The sequence below is a fragment of the Enoplosus armatus genome, chromosome 19 (assembly GCF_043641665.1).
Source record: "Enoplosus armatus isolate fEnoArm2 chromosome 19, fEnoArm2.hap1, whole genome shotgun sequence".
NCBI lineage: Eukaryota > Metazoa > Chordata > Actinopteri > Centrarchiformes > Enoplosidae > Enoplosus > Enoplosus armatus.
The window spans coordinates 15,276,556-15,300,822 of NC_092198.1; the positions used below are offsets into that span (position 1 = coordinate 15,276,556).

The 24,267-nt window shown below is 41.1% G+C and overlaps 1 protein-coding gene across 3 annotated transcripts; it reads right to left on the reverse strand.

Annotated features, from left to right (window-relative positions):
* Positions 1–12,381: 12,381 nt before the first annotated feature.
* Positions 12,382–23,385, reverse strand: mideasa (mitotic deacetylase associated SANT domain protein a). Of its 3 annotated transcripts, none has more exons than XM_070926037.1 (13): positions 22,980–23,385; positions 20,768–22,519; positions 18,892–19,101; positions 17,189–17,528; positions 17,028–17,094; positions 16,763–16,905; positions 16,551–16,654; positions 16,215–16,290; positions 16,002–16,090; positions 15,309–15,452; positions 15,030–15,146; positions 14,663–14,829; positions 12,382–13,351 (listed from the first exon to the last, which is right to left on the reverse strand). In XM_070926037.1, exons 2-13 carry the CDS (start codon positions 22,262–22,264, stop codon positions 13,081–13,083), a joined length of 3,225 nt encoding a protein of 1,074 aa, XP_070782138.1. In that variant the 5' UTR covers positions 22,265–22,519; positions 22,980–23,385; the 3' UTR covers positions 12,382–13,080. The 3 variants fall into 3 exon arrangements, with proteins under 3 accessions (XP_070782138.1, XP_070782139.1, XP_070782137.1); XM_070926038.1 differs by having other exon boundaries at positions 16,778–16,905; positions 18,892–19,104; XM_070926036.1 differs by having other exon boundaries at positions 18,892–19,104.
* Between the last annotated feature and the right edge of the window lie 882 nt (positions 23,386–24,267).

Sequence of the window (24,267 nt, forward strand, 5' to 3'; positions counted from 1 at the left end):
AATGCCTGATTGTCACTGAGCCAGAAGTCCTGACAGGGTTCACCATGTCACTGAGACCCTGAGGAGCCTGGTCATTTGTGGTTAGATCAGACAATTAGCAAATTAATGGAACAATTAAATGATTCAAATGAGCAAATTTAATGAAACAATCTAAATTTTACATATTTAATTTGACAAAACAATCCCTTCTCAAGGCCCTCTAACTCGCTTTGCCTAAAGCTTTCAACTGTATCAGCTGTCATGGAGATTAACCTGTTGACGTGCAAGTTTAATAGTTGTAATCATTTAATCCATAGCATTTATAGGACTTCGCGTTTGTGTTCAAAAATTAAACATGAAGGTTCACTCTTGAAAGTTAGCACTATCTCAGCAAACGTCATCTGATGATGAAGACCACTTGATATTGTTGAAAGCACCAGAAAAAGTTAGTAAGTGGACCTTGAGTTGGGTTTGATTTGTCAAACCATTTTCAAGGTCAAGAATGAGAATTTCCTGGTGAGATTTCCTAAATAAATGTTGATATTTTTTTAAGTGTGAAAAGATTACGGCTCACATAAAACTATTTGCAGCATAAAATGGTCGACAGTGTTTGGTGAGTCCATGTATGTAAATTCATTTTTGCAACGTTGTTCACCATTTGGTATTCGTCTTAACCACACCATCAGGAAACCCCCTCCTGAAAATGGTTTAAATCATTCTCCATTAACCTTTAAATTCAACTTATTTGTCTCTGGTGAGGGGACCAGCTCTCGCCAGGATGAAAATCATATTGACCCATTTATCTTAATGCTAAGTGTAACAGGCAGACAAAGATAAAGTAAAAGCATATTGGATTAAAAAATAGAGAGTATACTAATGTGCAAGACAGAGTATAACATTACATCGCTGTCTCACGACTAATCTGGATTTAAAAATGAAAAATATCAGGATTGTCCCGGTCCTACAAAAAAAAGAATCAGCTGGAGTCGAACTCACTTTCACCTCACCTTGGACACTGCAGTGTGACTTATCCCATTAAGAACAAGAGAAGACAGAGGCTTTTCAATTACCCTCTTTGGCCATGCCTATTGTCCACCATTACAGTCATGCCCAGGAAACCCTCAGCAATTATGAAAGCAGAGAAAAGCAGATAATCCAGTGTCCCATGTGTAGCCTGGTATCCCTCTCAGAGGAGGGTTCAGGCCTCTACACGGCCTGACCTCAGTCCTCTGCTCTCTACATGACAGCTCACCTCTCACAGCAGCATCGACTCCTCTGGGTATTCGCCTTTGCAGAAGGATTCGATTCCTGTTTGTTTGGACAGGTTACGTGAGGTTACAGCCTAAACACAGCAAGGTTGTGGCAGAGCTTAAAACATCCCAGTATACAAGCAGTAAGGAGACACTGCAGTGCTGAAATTTACAAAAGCACTTGTCATTTAAAACTGTGGTAGGTAGTAATTAGTGATATTTAAAAACTCAACATTCCCTTGTAGTTGTTTCATTCCACACTGTCTGACCGTATCATACAAATATTCTGTATTGGCTTGTTCCAACAGAGTGAAATATTTAGGACCAAGACTCCATGTTTTTTATGGATGCACCATTGCATTACATGGAAATATTCTAGACACATTTTCTCAAAATTCAGTCTGACATGTTTTGGTATCTTTGGAAACTTTGGGATCTTCACTAGAATTTAGAATAAAGTTCTATGTGTTTGAACAATGTTTGGCTGCACAGCATGAGTTTGTATTGACCCACCGGCAGCATTTACTTTTAAGCTTTGATTCGTCTCTGTGCACAAGGATTTCCCACCATTAGTCCCTCCCAACAGCTGAAATTAACTGGATAATGCACATTATCTCTAGCCCCACTTCGTTGTTTACTTTAGTCAAACAGTGTACATTTATAGATATATTAATTAATATTTCTTTCAGTTTTTCTCTACAGCAATTACAAGGAAAGATATACTTGTTATAATAGTTTCAGACACGCTGTATCTCTCCTACTGTTAATCACAGGCTCACAAGCATTATATGAATTGAATTTACATTTCATTAATGTGTTTCAGAGTGACAAAGAGCTGAGCTGAGCTGGGACAGCCCTAAGTAAAGATAAAGTGGGTAGGGTGAAAAATGTAGAGTACATGGCTGCGGCTCTTAGCTCGGATGATGAACTGACGCACTCGCTATCCATGGAGAGTTGCGATGGAGAGAGCAAGGATTTAATGGAGGCAGTAAAAGAGGGCAAGAGGGCTCCGAGTCCTGCTAATGAATCAGAAGAAGCTAGGAGGAGAGAGGGGGGGCTGAAGAGAAGAGGGATGAGCCAGTGAAGGATACGAGGACGAAAACACTACATGTTCTACAAAGCACCACTCTGACTCTGACTCTGACTCTGACGTGGATTCTCAAATTCTTCTCACCTCACTATGCATGTAGCTAAGTATACTTCCAGTACAGGTTGACCTTTGAAACAATTGTGACCTTGTCTTGTCTTGTCCAAACAACAGTCCAAATGCACTATAACTTAAGACCACGAAAAGCACCAAATTGCCACATTTTAGAACCTGTAACCATCACATTTTTAGCATTTTTGCTTGAAAAATGATCCAAAAAAACTTGCTGCACAGTAACAAGAAAACGACTAGCTGCTGAACATAATGGTGCATTTAGCAGCTAAAGAACCAGATGTTTCCCTCAGGAGGTGATGGAGACCGAAACAGAGCTAAAAGATAAGTGAACATTGGACTTACATTCACCAGGTGACATGTTTAACTTCATAAGGTAATATGTCCATGTGTTTACAGTTTGTTCCATTGCCCTAGGTGGCCATACAAATCAATGACTGCAGATTTAAAGCCTTTTTTTTGTTTTGTTTACATTAAAAACTTTAAATATGACCACACAGACTTCATCCCTCCACACCTAAATTACAACAGCAAAACTGTGCAAATTTCTAGAGACCATACAGATGAAATATGTTTTGTATAAATAAAACTCCTCCAGTTAAACCCTGAAAACCTTCAGCCACTGCAGTACTCATATCGTGAGCGAAAAAGTACATGGATATACAAGTGCATGCAGTCAGCAGATAGGGGTATGATTTTATTACTTTGAACCTATAATGATAAAATGCATCCATGCATCAACAAAACCCATCAGGGCTGAGTCTGAAAGTTACTGCGGTGTGTGTGTGGTTTTTTTTACCTCGACTGCAGATTTTACAGTCGTCTGCTCAGATGCCTGTGCCTGCACGTGCTGCGTAATTGTGTCCTCTCAGCCTTTCAGAGCATCAATAAACAACTGTAATTAAAAATCAATGAGAATTTGCAGCATTATTGAATTGTATTTTAGCTGTAGTTTAGTTAGTTTCATGCAACATGATTTCATCTCTGTCTAAAGTGGCTATTTGATGTATTGAGATCAGCATCTCTGACGAATGTGTGGAGAGTTTCTGGCAGTTGTAACAAGGGCCGTAACATCCATCTCGTAAAGTTAATATGAATGATGCTGCTATTATGACCACTGTCCTCAATCCTCGCGGAAGTGCTTTAAAAATGCAGTGCTTTTAAATGAGGGCAGTGTCAATATCTATCTATCTATCTATCTATCTATCTATCTATCTATCTATCTATCTATCTATAAATGTGATACTATAAACAAAATCTACAAATCACACAGTAACAATGTGAAAATGAATGAACCTGACAACTTTAATGGTGACAAACTATCAGGTACATCTGTGACACCTCCACAGTAATGATGGTGAATGGAGAAATGCCGTCTCCATCGCCACCAAAAGAAGTTTCTTTCATGTTAAAGTTTGGGGGCAGGTTGGCCACACAGGGTCATCTCTCTCTCTCTCTCGGACCAGTTTGCTGTCTGCTTCTTCTGCTTCTGCTTCTTCTTCTTCTTCTTCTTCTCGATATGACACACGATCTCTTTGCCCGCATCAGGTTTCAGTGTGTCAGTATCAGTTGCAAGCAGCGTAGCTCTGCATCGTCCATTCGACATTAAAATGGAGATCGACTTTGGTGTGCTTGCGAGATCAAAAGCACTTAACAAAGCTCTGAGGACATTGCTCAGCGAGTAATTGGCCGCCGCATTGCTCAGCCTTATTGTGCCCCAGTGATTGCTTTGATTAGCCTGAGATGACCTTGTGGATAATTGATTTGTGAATTGTATTTCTTCCTGTATGATTAATGCCACTACAAATCTCATCTAGTTATTGTGTGCCATTTTTCTTCTTGCTGTCATTCTGCTCAAATTTGTGCGCTTTCAAAATAAACCTAGTTCCTGCTTTCATTTGAGTAGATTTTATTCTTAAATGTAAGATAACTGAAACCAGAAATGTCCGTTGAAATAAAGCATAACCACCCTGGGCTGCTGTTCTGCTCTGGTGATCCATAAAATTATTTTTGGGGATCTTGCCAAAAGTGATTAATCAGTTAATTACTGGGATCCTGTGTTTTCTTAAGATACAGACTGTTGTCAGCAGACTATTGATTTACATTTTCTTGATTAATATAATCAATTTATCTTAGTTTCTAGTGTAATTTATTTCAAACATAGATGACCCTGTTTCTTTCATAATCTTATATATTTGCTGGAGAAGTAAAGTAAGCTCATACATTCACTGCAGGAAAGTATTTTAGTGTTCTTTGCTCGTACCAACACACTGCTTATCGTGCATCTAATGCATCTAATCTGCAAGGTTGTGCAGAACAGTCTCCCCTTCATCCTCATGACATTAATAGTGTATTACATAAACGTGTTGACAGAAATCCATACATCGTTACAAACAAGTACTGTTCATGGCTGCAGAGAATGAGCACCTTTGTTTATGTTGGAGCGCAGATATGGACGTTATTGGAGTTGTCAGTTCAACTTGAATAAGAGCCCAGAGAGCTGAACAAGAGTCTCTCTGTGTAATGGACAGCGACAGTGTATTTACCTGAATATGTAAACAGAGAAAGCACTCTTGGACAGAGCGATTGTCTCGTCTAATAACACGCGGGGTGCAAAATGTGGCCACCAAGCAGAGACTGAAATAACAGCTTTCTGCACGGTCATTAGGAGACAATAAGTCTGATTTAGATTGTTCCCAGGCACCAGAGAAAATGGTCCTATTGATCGAATGTACAATAATGTGTCACTAAAAGAAGATTTATGTGGTGTCTTCTTCATGTCTGCATACAAATGTATCAAAACAAAGAAATGAACCAGGGCTATGAGGAGAATGTTGGTTTATATGTAAATCACTGCTGTCAAAATACCGTCTGCTATTAATGGGGAAAACTGTAATTTATGATGAGTTATGATGAGTTTTATTGTTTTTGGTCCAGTACAGTCAAGACATAAACTGTACTAAGACCTAACGTTGTGCTGCTAAGTTGTAAACTCGTTGAATTCTTAATAAATTGGTGTTGTCCTTGACATACTGACGTTTATTTTCCTAAAGTAAGGTGAGAAAACTCCGGTCTGCAGCTCTGAGCCAGGATCCTGTGAAAGAAGCGTAACGTGTTTTATGAATTGTGGCACCTGAAGCCACAACAAGGATGTAGTCGGAAACATGAAACCTTCAGAGAAACACGAGGGATGTCTTCATGTAGGAAAATGAAAACTGACTGACTGAACAGGACTCGAAGCTGCACAGATTCAGACAAGAGCCACCAGCCAATCTGCAGGTTGTTCTGGGACCCATTGGTTGGATTGAAGGACTATAATGAAGTTTTAGTCCATTAACTCTAAATTGGTATGCTGAAGATTATAAAAGCAAACTTTGCTTGGATGAGACTGAAGATAAAAGGATATTTTAAATAATCCAAAAAAGCCATTTTCTGTATAAAAACTTAATGTCCAAAATACTCTGTTTACCTGTCTTGACAGTTTAAAGGTATTGATGATTCTATTGTAAATGAAGGTGTTTAACTTTACTGTCAATTGTTATTTTTATCCTATCATGTAGCACTTTGTCAAGCTCTTCATATCTTATTTTAGATTTTTTCTTTTTTCACAACATTATAGTAAAACACCCCACAGATATAAAACTGTATAGTGTGTGATAAAATACAGTACATGCTGTTGAACGAGTAAGGGTCCTCTTTAATAAAACACGTGAAAAGGCCCATATATATGATCCAATTCATGTATGATTTAATGCTAAAAACCTTGCTTATATTTTAATGAATAATGGTGAAGATGTCAAAATGAGGAAAGCCCCTCTGAGAAACAGCACTGGGCCCTCGTCACGCAGCTCTCAGCACAGCTTGTTCACTAATGGAGCTCTGGCTGCATGCCCGGATCGATCCCAAGACCATAACGCTGAAGAATTCCTGATTTCAACAAATCAGAACCCATCCTGCCGTTTACGCTCGGGTTGATGTATGCTGACACTCCATCACGTCTGGAAGCACGAGGGCTGCTTAATCACGGTGGTGGTGGTGGAGGTGGGGGAGGACAGGTGCAGGTGAGGCAAACGCAGGGCAAACAGAGAAAACAGTGAATCACGGAGATAAATCAGAGCCTCCTGGCTGCTATATCACCTCTCCTATGAGAGGAGAAGGCTGCACGTTGATGACTTTATGATGGATGACTGATTAAGGATCCGTCAGATCCGGTGATGGATCACAGCAAGATGGAGCAGGACATTGGCCAAGTGAAAAACTGTTGGCTCAGGGGTTTGAGGGAAACATCTTCATGCAGAAAGAAACATGCTGATGTGGTTTATGTATATGAACTGTGAGTTCAGTGGGGTGTTTGTTTTTCCACTCAACAGCTCTCTTTAAAATGAGGTAAGATGGATATAACTGTAAACACCATGAACGTTTTTATTCATCATGCATTACAACCTGATTTACAAGTACAAGACAGAGACAGAGGAGGGTAAATCCACCTAAACTCTGCTAAACCAACACTTGTTTATTCGCAGACTGTTATATTTGTCAAGATTAACTACCTTTTAAGGCTGAATGAAATCCTCTAAATATGAAATTAGTATCAAACACATGCAGAAGTTATATAATGAGGCCTATTAAGCTTAAACAAGATAAATGAGTGCTTTTCTGAAAGCATGGCAGTCCATGGCTCGACGATGCTCCTCAAATGGGGAAAGAGCGTGTAAGCAAGGCAAGACAAGTTTATTTTTATAGCACATTTCATACACAATTCAAAGTGCTTAACATAAGGCATTAAACCTACAGAATAAACAAGATTAAGAGTCTACAGCCATGCTAGCAGCTCTGTGAGGTTGGACGCTAACATTGGTACAATCGACCTCTGTGAGCCAATCATCTTGTTGCTGTCAAAGTTTAAAACTGGTCCTTTCTCTGCTGCCGTCAGCTGTCATTTCAGTGTCGTATCGATGCAACTCTCCTCCGCTCATTCACAACCAGTTTTCATGACAACCAGTCTGCCCGCTTGGTCCTTGGGAGAAGGCATCACTTCCTCCTCAAAATATGACGTCACGCTGGAGTCCAATCGCCAAGACCCAATTTTCTTCAACTGTCCTATTTGTGCACTACGTCAATAAATGTTGTTATTCTTTAAATTAAGTCTCTCCTGATTTAACTTAGTTCTGTGTGCTCAAAATGGTGCTAGAGGAAAGGTCTGTAGGCTTCATCCTCTGGGCATCATGAATCTCTGCAAATCTTTTTAAATCTCAATCCATTCAATCATTGTTAACCCTAAAGTCACGCCGACATTAAGACATTAAAAACCCAAATTAATTAAAAACAAAGTATCTGTCACTATTAGGTTTAACAGAAGTGTTATAGGAGCATGGTGAGTTTTACAACATATGACGGTCGCCAAAAATGGCCGCAGTAAACTACGTCCATTTTAATTTTTGGAACTTATAATGACGGCGCCTTCAGTTCAATACAAAACACTGTTTCTTTCAGCCTAAACACATTATTATTCTTACAGTACATTCTTAAGTACAGATCATTATCTTTCTCAAACAGGTAAGTAACATTTCAACCCTGATACAACACATTGATACGCATGACATAAAGTTTATAACATGTATAAGACAGAGTACGCTTCCCTCTGATTATACGACACCTTCTGAGGCATCCTGATGTGGTTAATATCAATATATGTTAATATACTAAACTGCCTCAAGCAAACACTAATAATTACCTTTAAAATGTACCAAAAGGTCACTACTCAATGCAATTACAAAATGTTTTTGTTGTGTTCTTTTCCCCATTTCTAGTGAAGTGCACCTGTTTTATAGCAGTGTAAGCAATAAATAATGTCCTTGTGTATAGACTGTCTTTGTTAAAGCGGTGACTCAGTGAGGATGGGCCAGAAGCTCTTGTTCTCTCATGGGGAGATTGGCAGGAGTCAGGAAATGAGGACTGGATTGAGAGCACTTACAGTGAGTGAGTGCACTTGGCAGGGCTACAGCCACCATCTCTTTCACCCTCGGATAATTTCAAATTTCAGCAAGGTGGCCTCCCAAGCTGCATGTTTCGCAGAGTCACAACAAAGGAAGAGTCTCCTGTAGTAAACAAAAAGTGACTTTATTGGGGAGGAGGAGGGCACAGCTTGCAGTGATTTAAATCCTTCTGCTTAAAAACCCTCATTCCCTTGTCCTCCACACCTGGTGGTTACTTCATATGAATTAAATGTCAATTCACATCACATTACAGCACAAAAGGAATAGTTTGACATTTTGAGAAATACGCTTTTTCTCTTTCTTGCCGCGAGTTAGATGAGAAGATTGATACCACTCTCCGACAGCAGGGCAAGGGGCCTCTTCACTCAAAAGCAGAGGCAACACTTCAAGGTGTAAATTGAGGACAAGATCTATATGTTCCATTAAAATGAGCAGCGATACAGATCTCTCAAAACATGCCAGTGTCAGTCACCAGCAGCTCGTAATTTCTGAGGCATCACAGCCTCGCTGCACCGGAGATGAATGGACTGTAGTCGAGGGGACCATTTGCATAACAGTGAGAGAGTAATGCTGCTGACTCCAGCTAAAATACTGACAGATAGGTTTAATTCCATTATGTGAGCTACTGAGTAAAGATGGAGTAGCAGCTCACCTACAGCAGAGCACAGCGCTGTTTTATGTCCACTGACTGTAAAATGCTGGCGAGCCGTGGACGAGGATGACGGACAGATAACCAATCGAAGGGAGAGGTGTCACCGGTCAAGAGGTCAGCGCGGCAGATTACATCCCTCAAGGCCAACGAACGCACGTTACAAATTGAGCTGAGTGGTTTGTCAGTTATGTGGTCGCCATAGTCATTACATGAAGCGTTTTTTGGTGCGGCATCAAGGACGACTGGATGTAAGCAAAGCTGGAGAGATTACACGCAGCAGAACGCCTTCAGAGGAAGCTGGATGAATGATGTTGTATGATTGTGTACCTTCTGGAAAACAGCTGCTGAGAATCTGGACCAAAAACCCTTTACTAACAAATGATTAAGCATTTATTAATAGTTTACCAACATTGATACCAAATAGAAAGGATTAACACCAACACTGCCAATCGGATTTCAAGGCAACCCACAATTAGTTCTTATTAGTGGCTTATAACTGATCTTGAACGCATTAGTAGATTATTTACTAACAATTAATGAAGCCATTAGTTACAACTTATAAATCCTTTACAAAGAGTGTCATATTAGGAAGTTTTCCTGACCACCATCCACAAGCAACCCTGTCTGGTTCTTTAGATACCACTAACTTGTGTCGCATTTCAGTGCCATCAGTGCTGTCTGGATTATGTTCAATGGCAAAAATCACATGTTCAGTTTACAAGTAACACTAAGTACAACGAGCTGAGCACCTGAACGTAACCATGAAATAAGTTTAATCCTGCTTTAGTTGGTACCAGCCGATATTGTTTTGCAAAAGCAGATATTGTGGAGAATTAAGTGAATTAAATACGTTTTGCAGATACTTTCAATAGCAACATTTTGCGACTTACAAAATGTTTATTAACAACTTTTCCTCATAATGTTGCTGCATGATGCTGCTTTACGTTTATCTTGAAACATATTTGCTGTTGCTAATTAGTGTATTCATGTAATTTCACTCAGACCTCAGGTCGAAGTGTGATGTGTTCACTGGAATGAGTTTAGTGGTGTGACAATGTTAACCCACCGTCAGTCTGTGTTTAATTGTTTTCCTATGAACAGTGTCCCTCTGTTGAACGATGCCGGTGATGTGTGCGTCTCTGTTTTGATGGACTGAACACTTCAGACAGGCAGATCCAACAGCCTCCGGCAGGCTTTTCGAAGACAGTCAGAACTAACTGAGGTGGACACAAACGCTGTCTATTCAATGTCTGTCGGCTCAGTGATGGATCAGGCACCATAAAAGTATCTGTAACATTTAAAAATTCAATATATTTGAATTTAACCTCTCAAATATCTTAATCACATGTAAATAAATAGAGGGACGTGTGATCCATATAGACTTTAATCAATCTTTAAATAAATTATTATATTATATTATATTAATTATATTAACTTTGTGAGTGAGTCACTGATTTTTAACCCCACAAATGAAGAAACAGCTGGTTGATGGCGATGTGTTGTATCCATGCGCATGACGTATGCTGTGGTCCATGTTACTTTCTGTGTACTTACGGCAAGAATGACATTGACCTGCAGCCTCACAGGTCACGCCCAGAAAATGAAAAAGTTTTATAGCTGAGTGACTGAACATAAATAATCTTAATGTACATTTCTGCTTTGCATCAGGTTCAACCTCGACCCAGCAGAAGAGGAAACATTGATCTTTACATTTGTCTTGCAGACATTTAGTGACATTGATCCAGCGCTTTGCCCTTGTCTCCAATCGCTCCACACCACTCTGCCTCGTAATGTCTTCATCGTCTCCTCTATCCCTAACCTATTTTGCTGTGTCCATGTAGCTGGGTTTCTAATGGGGCCTTATTAGCAGCACTGCTGCTCTGGGAAGATATTTGATACTCACTGTAAACCTCCAATGCTTCAGCACAAAGGACCCTCTGAGGACATTGAAGGCACAACACTGTTAGTTACATCTCACTGCAAACACACGAGCCGTAATGTGGATAACGTGTCAATAATGAGCAGCCATGCTTTAAGGCTGACAACCATATATTTACATTTTGATGAGGAATAGACCACCATGGAATTTAAATCGCTTGGTGTCTCTCTGGTTGTATTTCTTATAGTTGAAACTTAAAGTTTGAGAAGTTTGCAAGGAAAGTTAGCCCCTGAAATTAATCTCAGTCTTCCCCAAAAACATTTGGGGACTGCACTAAAATTATTGGGGGTCAGAAAAGAGGGAGGACAGTCTGCTGTATGCAGAGGAAAACAATCCTGTCTTAAATCAACTAGTAACCATCAGTACCAACATGTCCGTTCACAGAAAAAGCAGAATTCACTGGATCTTTGTGGATATTAGTAGCTAAAAATGTTATCCAACAGTTATTATTTATTCTGCATCAAAACATGAAGTTAACCTTGTAATATAATTCAAGTTAATCTATTTTAAATTCTTTATGCTTTGGCTCTTTTTGTTCATGTTAATAGGGTTAGGTTTGGGTTAGGGTTAGTTTTTACCAACACTGTTTGAAGGGTGTTGCAGTCAAAGTAGGGTTAGGGTTGCTTTTTTAAAATGAAATATAAGAATCATCCCAAATTCCCACATACAAATACTTTTCGTACAGTCCATAAATGTGGCCAAGTTTTCTGCCAGAGTAACGTTAAGAGCACCGCCAGTGAGGGAGAGACAACCGGATAATATTGAAAATTTGTACCAACAGCGTCGTCTCTGCCTTGCCATCACATTTCTGCAGGAGCGAGGAAGTAAATGAGAGCTGTCAGTGAAGAGTGGGAGACAGAAACAGGGCCACTTTGTCCTCTGTGATCTCAGGGCAGTATGCCTTGCATCTCATGTCCTGAGGGCGACAGGCTACTCTTCCCTTTACTGAGCACGCTCTTAAAATGGCTGAGTTATGTCACCACTGATCAATGCCAAATTTCACCACATCCCCGTGACTGAAAACAAGCTGGCTTTTCCGGCCCTTAATCTAAAAATGATGGGCCTGTGGAGCCTGCGCAGCATACTGAATCAGACCTGTGATTACAGTATTTTAGATTCATATGTTAAAGTGGTAAATCTTTCTTGCTTAGTAGATGTAGACGTTGGTGTAAGGACACAATTAAGATTTAAGATTTTAAGAGTTAGCCTAGTAAAATGACAAACCTCAAATAGGTTTATCTTAATCCAGACAGACAACAACAACATTTCTATTTAACTACACACAACCATGAGTGTGAGGGAAACATCCTGCAGACTACTGAACCACTGCCTCCACCTGCTGGATCGACAATGTCACGCAATCACATGCTGATCATTTTAGTGACTGACAAATAGACACCTTTCAGTAGAGATTTTAATAAACTTTTCAATTCATATTGCAGTCGACATGATTAGTTTTTATATTACCAAAATCATTGCAAAACGCAGTATCATAAATATATGGCAATCTCATATATACTTTTTTGTACATATTAATTTCAACAGGTCCCTTAATTGTAAAAAATAAGTGTATAACCAACCTAAAAATCTGATGGAAATCTGCAAACGTCTGCACAGTATTTTCCTAAGAAAAAGATTTTAAATACAAGCTCTTACTCTATATGTATTTAAAAGGGCCGCTACTATAAAGTGTAAGATTGCTTTGATCTTGAAGTTTTATTGCTGAAGAGGCATCCTGATTATCTTGAGACATATCATATAGTCCAAGCAATGAAAAAGTACACATTTTGACATATATTCAATTAAATAAAGGATATAAAAAGGCAATATTGGCAAAAGCAGAAGCATACGGTATAAGTGCATTTACAAAAAATAAACTTCCTCTGAATATTTAAAAGATACAAATGTGTGAAAATGTGGAGTGTGAGTGCCTGGCTGATCCAGTGTCAGCCAGGGAAGGAGTGTGAAGGTTAACAGGAAGACTTTATCCTGCTCTCCGTGGAGCAGTACATCCTTTTTCATCCCTCCCTCTCTGATCTCCACCTCTATCCTCTGTTTACCCATCAATCCATCTTCTCCTCGATCTCTCTCCTGTCTTTTGTCTCTCAGTGCCAGTCTTCATCGTCGTCATCCTCTCCCTCAGATGAATCTTCATGGCTGCTGACCTCCGCCTGCTCCGTCACCCCGTTCCCATTTCCTCCCTGATGAGCTGCTGCTGCTGCCGCTGCCGCTGCCGCCGCCGCCGCCGCCTTCCTGGCCCGAGCTTCAGCTGCTGCCCGCTCCTCCTCCTCTTTCTGACGCAGCGCTGCAGCCTTCTTCTCCTGCTCCGCATGACTCTTCATGTGGGCACTTCGACTCTTCACTTTATAAAACACCCTATGGCACAGGAAAGAGATTATGCAATGTTACACACAATAGCAGCTGTTTGGAACGATGCAACACTAATATAACCGATCGAAGAAGGTGACAAAGTGCACTAAACTCGACTGCATGGACTGAATTTTAAGGCATAAGTGCCAAAGTCCACATGAACATGTTGTGAATAAAAAGGTTTGATACTATACTTTGTTTATGTTTATCTGGCAGGCACAAATATTAAAGCAGCACAATAGCCCAAACCAATATTGAATTACAATATACAATACAGGTATTGATAGTGATTGAAAGTTATATATCATATATATATATATATATATATATAATGATTTATCAGTTGTTTTGTTTTTTTTAAATAGTGACGATACAGATGGAAAGATATGTACTAAGTGAAACATTCTGCAGTTGAAAAATAAACTCTAATGTAATGGTGACACTGTTTCTAGATTATGTCAAACATATCTTTAGCTTTTCTGTAGCACAATGTCCCTATCATCTGAAATACAAACCAATACCGATATATCTGCAAGAAGTTAATACCAGTCGATGTATTGGCCTGGACGATTTATCGATCAAGCTCTAATTAAAACACAATCAGAATAGAAAAGGAGTGCAGATAGCAGCCAGTCACGGCATCAGGCTTCAAACAGTTAACAAACTGAGATACTGAAAGAGCTGAGATATTACGTATATACGGGTGCAGAAACCAAAGGTCAAAGAAGAAGAAACCCCTCCTGTGTGTTTTGGTAGTATTTTTGCATAGAGATACAGAATGTTCAACATTAAACACTTTTCCAAATTGTGAAATAATCAAATGAATTCTCAATAAATAATATATAATAAAAAAAATATTCTCAGTATTATGACATGTTATTTCACCCTGCTTGTTTTTACAATAATAGTTTTATTGCAGGTTATTTTTGTTGTTATTTCAGTCTGTTTTGAAATGTCATAACACCATTTCCCCCTATTTTTCTTTTCATAATGCACTTTTCATCACAAAGTCAAATTATTTCACAGTTTTATGGCCATATTCTATATTTTAGCTGTATTTCTTCACGATCGTTTATTTCATAATGTCCTATTTTATTTATCCATTATTGAGAACTTTGGGTTTCAATATTTTTGACCCACATGAAGATCAACATGAGGTGAACCACATGAGCTACTGTAACTGACAAGACTGCGACACTGTGTGAGCAAGCATCAACCTGCGAGAAAGGACCATTTAGTGACGGCTGCAAAATCAAGACATCAAATCACAGACATAAAAAGAAAACAAGGTAAATCTCTGGGATGATCTGGCCGTACCTGCCACATTTCTTGCATGGAAATATGGCGTCAGGATCCGGCGGCGGCTTCGCTGGCGCTCTGCTCTTCTTTGCTGCAGGCTCGGCCCGAGGCCTGTGAGCTGCTGCCGGGTGGTAAGCCTCCTTTTTCACAGTGTTCGCCTCTTTGATCATCACCATTGTTCCTGCCTGAAGCACCAAACACAAGTAGATGTTAGTTTGACTTCATACATCAGGGGACGTAAGGCTCAGTCGGCCTTCTTGACAGGTTTTTTCAAACCTGATTGTGTTAATAGAAAATGTGGTCTGAGGTGTGTTTGACTGTGTGAGGTGTGCTATTAGCTCATGAACTGCCCTGCAGATACTAGAATATGTAGTGAAACACTTACATAGTCATGAGCCTGTAGTGACTGAGCAACCCTCGCCTGCTGGCTGCTCTCATGGCTTTGGACGTAAGAAATGTCCATCTTGTCATCTCCATCTGTCAATTTCGACTGATGTGAGCTCTGTGTAACGAACGAACCCAGATAAATGTAAGATGAGGTGTCCCTCCTCCTCATGACTAAAGAAAATGACTATGAAAACACCGTTTAGCGTATACATTTTTTAACTGAGTGATTTTAATGCTTTACCACACATCAGTATGGTACATTATAACTCCACTCTACCTTAACGTCCACCACAGCCTCCGTGTGCTTCTCCCCTGGTGAGTCTGGAGGACCAAAGGTTAAAATCCCGTTGCGACCGATCTTCACCTGCTTCTTGTATGTGTAGTAAAATTCTACACACTGAGCCACAGCCTTGGTCCGCACCTTTAAAAAAAAAAACAATCCCAAAAATACTTACACATGCTGAATTTTACTATCATTAATCAACCTTTTCCACTGTGATGCTGCTGTAATTTATGTACATATTATTACACTATGTCAATAAGAACAAGCTTAAGATGAGTGGCAGCCTCTGTCTCTAACAGTGGTATTGTGGCCGTTAATGTTTCCCATAAATTCAGTTACATCCTGTCACAAAGAGGATGTGGCTTGTTTAGTCTCGTTTTTTTTTGCTTGTTTTAAAATATATAAAGTTTGTGATAAAAGAAGAGCAGTCATGGACATTTTCCATTACACCTGAATCTGGCGTCATACCGTAAAATGCAGAATCAGGCCAGTAACTGGCTGAAAATCTGTATTTTGATGGTCTTGTTTGTTAGCAATTATACTAATGCCTCAAAAATAATGTGTTAATGATTTATTGGTGTTTAAATTCTACACGGAGCATTTAACTAAATCTAAATGTATTTTATTTATATTTATTAAGATCGATTCATAATCGTTCATGCTGCAGGGTAAAATTAACCAGCATACCAATTTCTGCACCATAAAGAAGTCCTTCCTGTAAGCAGAGATCCCCTTGTTGAAGTAGCGCTTCTCTTCTGCAGTCCAGCAGTCGGAGCCTGTCAGTGAATCAGACGCAGTATAATTTATTGTGTGCTTACAAGACAGAATGAGGAAACACTTACAGAGAGGAAGATGAAGAGACGACAGGAGTTTTGATTTTCCTGTGATGTCAACACTCACCTGAGTAGTGATACCCTGTCAGGTGATGGCCTTTGGGGAAAACTGGGTCCTGAAGCATCAAACGTGCCAGCGTTTCCTTAAAACCAACACAATTAATCACAGTGAGCTTGTTGTTCCTCACTTCAGTGCTTCAACTATACAACACTATATAACAATTCTAACAGTAACAATGAATTTACAGTGAAAATAAAGTAATATTTAAAAAATGCATGTTAATAAAGACAGGACAGATTTTGACCAATTCTGCTGGTGTCAATTTTTTGGAATTTGGTGCTACAAATCCTGCAGACTGAATTGCAGTAAGTTCAGCGAGTTATTATGAGTCACTATACTCACAAGGAAATCACCTCCACATTCATGTAAACAGTGTAAAACCAGCTCCTGGTTGGTGCCTCCGCCTCTCAGCACACTGGCACAAGCCATGTTCATCAAATCCTCCACTGCAAAAAAAGAAAGCGAAAGTGAGGACGATTTGAAGGAAACGAACGGCTCACACATGGAAAAGAATAACAACGGAGGGTGGATGACAGGTAATGTGAGATACTAACTCCTCTCTAGGTCACCCTGTGTGAGGTGGGAGTCACCCACAGGGACCCAAACCAAGTCAGCCTTGTGCTGGTCAAACTGGGAGGAAAGTTGATCTTGCAGCTCTGGGATTTCTGCCTGGTACTGCTGCCCGATGTTGATACGCCTGGACAAGTAAAAAAAAGAAAGAAAAAAAAAGGGACAAAAACAGTACATTTCAGATAAAGAAGATGTTCTTTTTCAGCCAGGTACTGAAAACCTCATGTCTGTTGAGGAGACTGTACTTACGGTTCAAGGCTAGCAGGTGCCGCATCAGTGATCAAGGGCAGAACAGGAGGTGTGATTTCTGAACTTGCTGAAAGTACAAAAGAAATATGCCATTGTATACATTATCTGAGAACATTAGTAGAATTTGTCTCATACCTGTAGAAGCAACAACTGACACTTACTGGAGCGCAACAGACTGCGTGTTGCAGACTTGGGCGTAGCCGGCGGTGGCAGGATTTGGTTGCTGGCGATGTTGGTCAGGAAGGTGGAGAAGTAGAGTCCTGAGCCCTCGCGCACGGGGGACAGGATGGGTGGAGGCGTGTACGGGGGCAGGGTGAGGGGGTTGTCCGGCAGGCGGACCGGAGAGCGCAGGTTGCTCTGGTAGGAAGTGATGCTGGAGTAGAGGGATGGAGGGATGAAGGTGGAGGGTTTGTGCGGAGGGATGATGAGAGGCTCGGGACGAGGTCTGCGCTTAATTTTGGATTTTCCATCTTCGTCCAGCCCCGGGTCGCTTTCTCCGTCCTGGATAGAAGGAGGATTAAGGTGCATTTTAATGGTTTGTTTTCTTTGATGGAAAAGTTGGTTTTTTTATGTACTTGTCGATGCATTTGCCCTTAAGTTATGGAGTTCTGTCTGCTCGTTCAAGGGTCATTTTCTGCTTTTTTGACAGCAGATCAGTGAGTAATGAATCACCTGTTCACCTGTTATTTTATTGTGCCCCATTGTTGTGTGGAAAACTACTAAAGTTATTATTAAAGCAATGAGGAACTGATTCACCAATTGCTCTTCTAGTGTATTTCTGACAACAAGTGTCTGCTGTGGTATTAAAATGCACTTTGTAATCACCCCTAAACACGGCTGTCCCCAAAGCAACCAGGACTTTTACTAGACAGAAGATTAACAAGTGTTCTTCTTTGCACATGGACCTTTTCCCACCTGTTGCTGGGCTGTCATTGGTCTCATCTCCTGATTTTAAGTAAGTACTTGCTGAGTCAGGTTTCATCGTGAACATACACAACAGAAACAGCTGTTCATGTAATTTCCCCCCCGGGGATCAATAAAGTATTTCTGATTCTGATTCATGTAGTTCAGGATTTCAGGGAGTTAGTGGGTCATATTATGATCTAATCCACGCCGCAAACATTTGCAGATCCAGTGGATGTTTTCCGGGATAAAATCTCAATAAGCTTCTGTGAGGCCTCTCATGAGAACTTGAACTTTGAGGTTCCTGCATTTCAAGGGGGTCTTGAGGTAGTTACATAATGTGGTCTGAGTTTGAATAAACATCTACAACCATGACTTTTGTATATGCTTCACTGTGGAATGTGCAAACTGACAATCACAGGGTTTCAGAGGGAGGCAATCAGTGGTGAAATGTAACTAAGTACAATTACTTAAGTAAAATGTAGGGATACTTGTACTTTACTTGAGATTTCCCAACATTTAAAACTATTCCATTAAGGTTTTAAAAAGAAACTATGACATAAAATATGATGCGTTGTTATCGATTATTAAAAAGTATAGAAAATAAAATAAGCTTCCTTTCGCACAACTACAACATTAACATTTTGCTCTTCAATTCATGAATCATTAACAATAAATCAATAATGTACTATATTACTCATGGGGCCATTCTGCTGCATAATAAGTACTTTTGCTTTTACTTCTTTAAATGCAGGACTTTTATCTGGAATGGAGTATTTTTGAATTGTTGTATTGCAACTTTGACTTGACCGAGACTGATCTGAATACTACTATATGAATACTATTGGCATTTTACAAGGCTGATCATGTGTCACGCTAAACCTGCTGTTTCAACGCTGAGGATATCAACAAGAAACCAACAATCAAAGCAATGCAAACGTCATCTCCTTACAACACTAACCTGGCCAAAGCTCTCGTTCTTCCTGAGAGATCGCCGACGAGCCACGATGACTGAGGGTTTGCGATCGGACTGTCCTGCAGGCCGCTCACCCGGGCCGAGTCGTCCCTGAGCCAAGCCACCCGGAGGATCCGTTTGACTCCTGTGCACTGGCACAGATACTGGGATAACCAGGGGCACCATGGTGCCCTGTCTGCCTGGAGGACCATCCTCCTGCTGAGGCATAAAGTAAACAAGGCGAGAAGACGAGAAATGATAGAAAAGAGAAAGTAACAGAGAGATTTGGGAAGTAACAGGGATGTGGAAAAAGGATCGATATAAAGAGAGGAAGATGGTGTGAGTACACATGGTCATCTACACATAAAGGTATTTTCAAATCAACTACACCGATTTTCTTCCTGAATGAAAATATGTTATGTGTGTATGTTATAATAATTGACATTTGGGCTGCAAAATTGTAATGATGTATTAATGTATTAACAATTGTTTTGATTATCAGATTGTTTAGTCTGTAAAAAGTGAAGAAAATAGTGAAAAATGCCCATCACACGAATAACAGCACATCTTCAATTGTCTTGTTACCCAAAGATTTTCAATTTACAATGATTTACACAGAAAAGCATTTTTGTATTGATTAAAGCAAATGAAACAATAAATTGATTATTTTTGCTCTTTAGCTTTCTGTCGATGGATTAATCGACTAGTTTTTCCAGCTCTAAATGACATATTTGAGCCAATAACTAATTAGTGGCTTTACATGTTAATAGAATGTAATCTTCATTTATGTTTTAAAGTTTTTGTCTTACAGGTAAAAACACCTTAAAATCTGCAGCGCTACCTCTGTCAAATGTAACAGGAGGGTTAGACTTTTTCTTTTTAATAAATGAACAGTTGTTTTATTACCACATATCTCTGTAGTATTCAGAGGAGTGAAAACATCTCCCTGGTATTTCTGGTCAAGCTGATAAAATGTTCAGCAATCCTAGATTCTACTTGTAGCAGTGAAACATATAAATCAGTTTTATGATTTAGACTTCAGGCAAAGGCAATCTCCTCACCCAGAAAAGTGCTGCTTGTTAAAATACAAAAGCAATATTAAACCTGTTTGGTGTGTGTTGGGAAGTATTATAGGAGTGTAGCTGTGCAGGTTGACAGCTCAGCCCCGCCCAAGCTGTGCTGAATGACTGAGAAAGAGCCTGAGGAATGTGGAGGTGTGCAGACATGCAGCTGCTCCAACTGTATATCCAGCATGCACAAAAAACCTACCACAAGCCCGATAACCCCCTGAGGGTAGAGCTAAGTGCTAAGGAAAAACTGACGAAAATTGAATTGAACTAGTTTTTGTGCTCAGTGTCTCTTCAGCAAAGCTACTAAAGGGTAAATAAAGAAGCCGATTCCAGTGGGTGTGCCACATCGAATGTAAACATTACATATCCTGAACAACAAGGTTAAGGGTATCACCTTTGTTTCAGCGACATAATATTTCAAATTCAAAAAGGAGGAATCTTCAATAATAGCTGTTTTTCAGGTTGCACCAGTATCTGCTGCATGACAGTGTACTGTATAGTATGACTGCGCACACTTGGAAAACAGCCGGCTGTAGCCGAGACTCGACAGCTGTGGGAATCAAGTAAACTAAGAAAAGAGTTTTGTAAACGATAGGGAAGTTCTGCATAGAAACAGGGTTCTTCCTCTTTGTACAGCTGCTTGCCAACTTTGCCAGATGAGAACATTTGCTCTTACGTGCTCATAGTAGCTGCCCTTACCATTCTTCGTAAACTGGGCCTGAAGCAGGTATTTAATGGATACTTTGCTGTAAAATTGCCAGAAATAAAGAGGAAATGAAGCACAGTGGCAGTGTAATGATGGATTATTTAACCTTGGCCATCTTAGCAGGCAGGAACTCCATTTCTGACGCCTTCTGAGCCAGAGTCTCCAAGTTGATCTCCTTAGACGCCCTCCTTCTCCTGCTGGTGATCTGGATGACCCCTCCTGTGGTCACCTGGCTTTCCCCTCCTTTCACAGCCTGAGTGCCTGCGACTCCGTTCTGGGATGCTGGAGGCTCTTTGGAAGCTTGGGACCAGATGTTTGTCGAAGGGGGACCCAGTGGGGACTGTCCGTCTCTGGAAAGGCGACGAGAGCGCCGAGGGGCAGCCGGCGGTGCGTCTGAGGGCTCTGTGGGATTCGTGGCGGCCTTTTCAGGGCATGGATCAGGCACGGACGATGCGTCACTGGTTTTAGCTGGTTCCTGCGGCAGCTCTGCTGCCTGGACATCTTCCTTTTTAGTCGCGATGTCAGGAGGCTGATAAGTCACAAAGTTTTGGGTGGGTTGCTGTTTTGGCTGCACCTGTAGTTGTGCTGTTTCTTGCTGTGGCACATTTTTTTGTTGCAATTGCTGCTGCATTTGCTGCATTTGTTGCTGTCGCTGGTGATACTGCTGCTGCATTTGCTGCAGTTGTTGCTGTTGCATTTGATGCTGTTGGATTTGGTGCTGCTGTTTCTGCATTTGTTGCTGCTGTTGCAACTGAAGGTGATGCTGTTGCTGCAACTGCTGTTGCTGTTGTTGTTGCTGTTGTTGCTGCTGCTGTTGTTGTTGTTGCTGCTGCTGCTGTTGCTGCTGCTGCTGCTGGTGATGATGATGCATTTGCTGCTGCTGCATCTGGTGTAGCAGGTGTTGTTGAGTTTTAGACTGCTCACCGTACGCCAGGCTCGGCACTCCCTTGTTGCCTGGAAAAACAGAGTAATAACCGGATGAAAACTGCTGCTTGCTGGGCCTAAATGTTGCCTGGAAGGGCTGCAGCATGGACCCCTGCAAAGTGTGAGAAGGCCCATGGGGCTGACCTTGGAGCTCCACACCTTTATGGGCGTGCTGATAGGCTTGCAGCTGAGCCTGGTGCATTGCGGCCGCGGCGTGCTGCTCCCACTCGAGCCCCCTCCCCTGAGCTTGAGCCTGGGTGGCATCTCTGTAAGCCTCAACGGGTCCTGGCAGTGGATTTTCTCCCCCCATCGGTAGAGCTACACCCTCATGGACTCCCTTGTGGAACGCCATCTGACCCCTGACATTCACTCCGCTCATATAGGGGCCAAAGTTCTGCCCCCAGGCTGGCACAGGAGCTTCCTGAGACCAGCCGGGGGCCTGTATGGAGTCCTGGTGAATCCACTTTACTGGAGCAGCCTGTTGATAGTGCGGTAGACTTTGGGGCCCTTTCTCTGGGTTATAAACACCAGAGCTGCTAGCTGAGTCACTGTGGCTCGACTCTAAAGCTGGAGGTCCCATACCATAATAAACCTCCCCTGAATGCTGCACAGGCTCTTTCATGGCTGCAGTCCGATGCTTGCCGCTCTTGTCAGTATTAACTTGAGGAGGAAGACTCATAGTAATGTTATAAAAATAAAAAAGGTACAAAAACGTTGGAGTCAGAGCTCTCAATCTTGATCTCTTTATTGCCTCTGTAGTGTGCTTTCACTGCCTGTGGCCGAGGAATTCTTTGTTTAATTGTTTATACAGAGGTATTTGGGAGGAAATATAAATCCCAAAGGAAAGTGCAGGGTGGGGAGCATGCAAGCCTCCTTCCAGAATCAAATCTGAGGTTTGCTGTCCATTCTTCTCATCCTCTTTATGGTGCCGGACCTTGAGAGAGAAAGGAGGGGTTAGTCACTTTCTTTTTCTCAGAGGACAAGCATACAAAGTTTTCACTAGTCTTTCACCCGTCTGCAGCAAAGAGGAAACTGAGGCCTACACAAGCAAATAGCCCAGTCAGTAAAGCTGAGCTCAGCCAGACAGTGTGTCTGTTGGGGAAAGCGCAGAAGAGTAAAACCTGTATTTCGATAATTACGTCCAGGTGCGTGCAGAGAGGACGTTTTAAGACGAAGAAGTTTAGAGGCGGCCAGCAGCAACAGGGAGGCGCTTGCAGTGTAGCTGCCATTTGGCATAACAAGAAATACAGGAAACGAAGGGACTCGTGCAATCACCCGAGCGATAGCCACTGATGTTATGTTAAAAAATGAGCAATAAGGAAGCGCCTGAAGAGCAGGGTGCTGTTAGGCAACACGGCAGATTAGTGAGCAGGAGTTAAACACAGTGTTTCTACCTTCTCAATGGTGCACAGAGCTCTCCATGGCCAGCTCCATGGAGTCACTTTGGTTTCGATCAAAGTCGACTGCATGCAGCTCCATGAAGGGATTGTGCGCAGCAAATGTCATAACTCTTGACAACTTTCCCTCGAGTTTCACGGCGCACAATATGGCGAACAGGCGACTTTACAGTCCCACGAAAACATAATCCAGACTGCGGGCCGGCTGGAGAGGCTCATTCACACTGTAGTCACAACGTTGCACCCTGTATCCGTAAAGACCGTGCACTTCAGGAAAACATGTCCACAACTTTCTCCCCGCATCAACGAGTAAACCACACATGAGACGGCGACAGTGCGAAGGCGGTGCCGTGCAGCGGCCTGCGCTGCTGTCCTCGCTGATTTCTACACCGTGCTGCCGTCGAGCCGCGCTGCTTTCGACTCGCTGTTTCGGTTTATCCAGAATGGATGAAACGCTGTGAAACTGCGCAAACACGCAGGCAGTTGTGCACCCCAGAACGCGCCGCCTCACCCCAAAACAGCTCACTCACATCCTGTTATCCAATCCGATTGTCTGGCCACTCCCATCGCTGCATCCGTGTGCGTTTGTTTTGCTGCCTCGGCTGCCCCCGGGAAGCGGAGACTCGGCTCACACGGAGACAGTTTGATGCGGGTAAAAACAGGACTGTACAGATGATTTACAAATACTGAGGTCAAGTACAAGCACCCCCCCCCCCCCCTCAGATAATTAATTAAGGTTAAGATAAGGAATTAATTCTGATGGGGAAAATAGTTAAATCATTGTATTTATCAATTTATTCATTTTCATATTTTACTTTATTTCCATTTTATACTATTTATGCTTTTACTTTTACTGCACTACATTTATTTGATAACTTTAGTTACTTTGCAGGTTATATTTTATCAACAAGTAAATGATTATTATGTAAAAAGATGAAATTCACAAGTACCCAGCAGTATACATTAAAGTAATGCACATATAGATGCATCATAAATTATAATCCAATAATATAATCTACATTATTCTGTAATGGTCCATTCTGCGTAATGAGTACTTTTACTCTTCATACTTCAAGTATATTTTGATGCTACTACTTTTGTACTTTTACTTAAGTAAAATTTTGAATGCAGGACTTTTACTTAGTATTTCTACACTGTGGTATAGCTACTTTTACTGAAAGACTAATGTGCAGTTTTACAAAATGTTGTACTCATTTTCTTCCTGGAAGTGATCACTTGGAAAGTAAATGTAGGATTTAATATGTTTTACAAGACATGAGGGAAT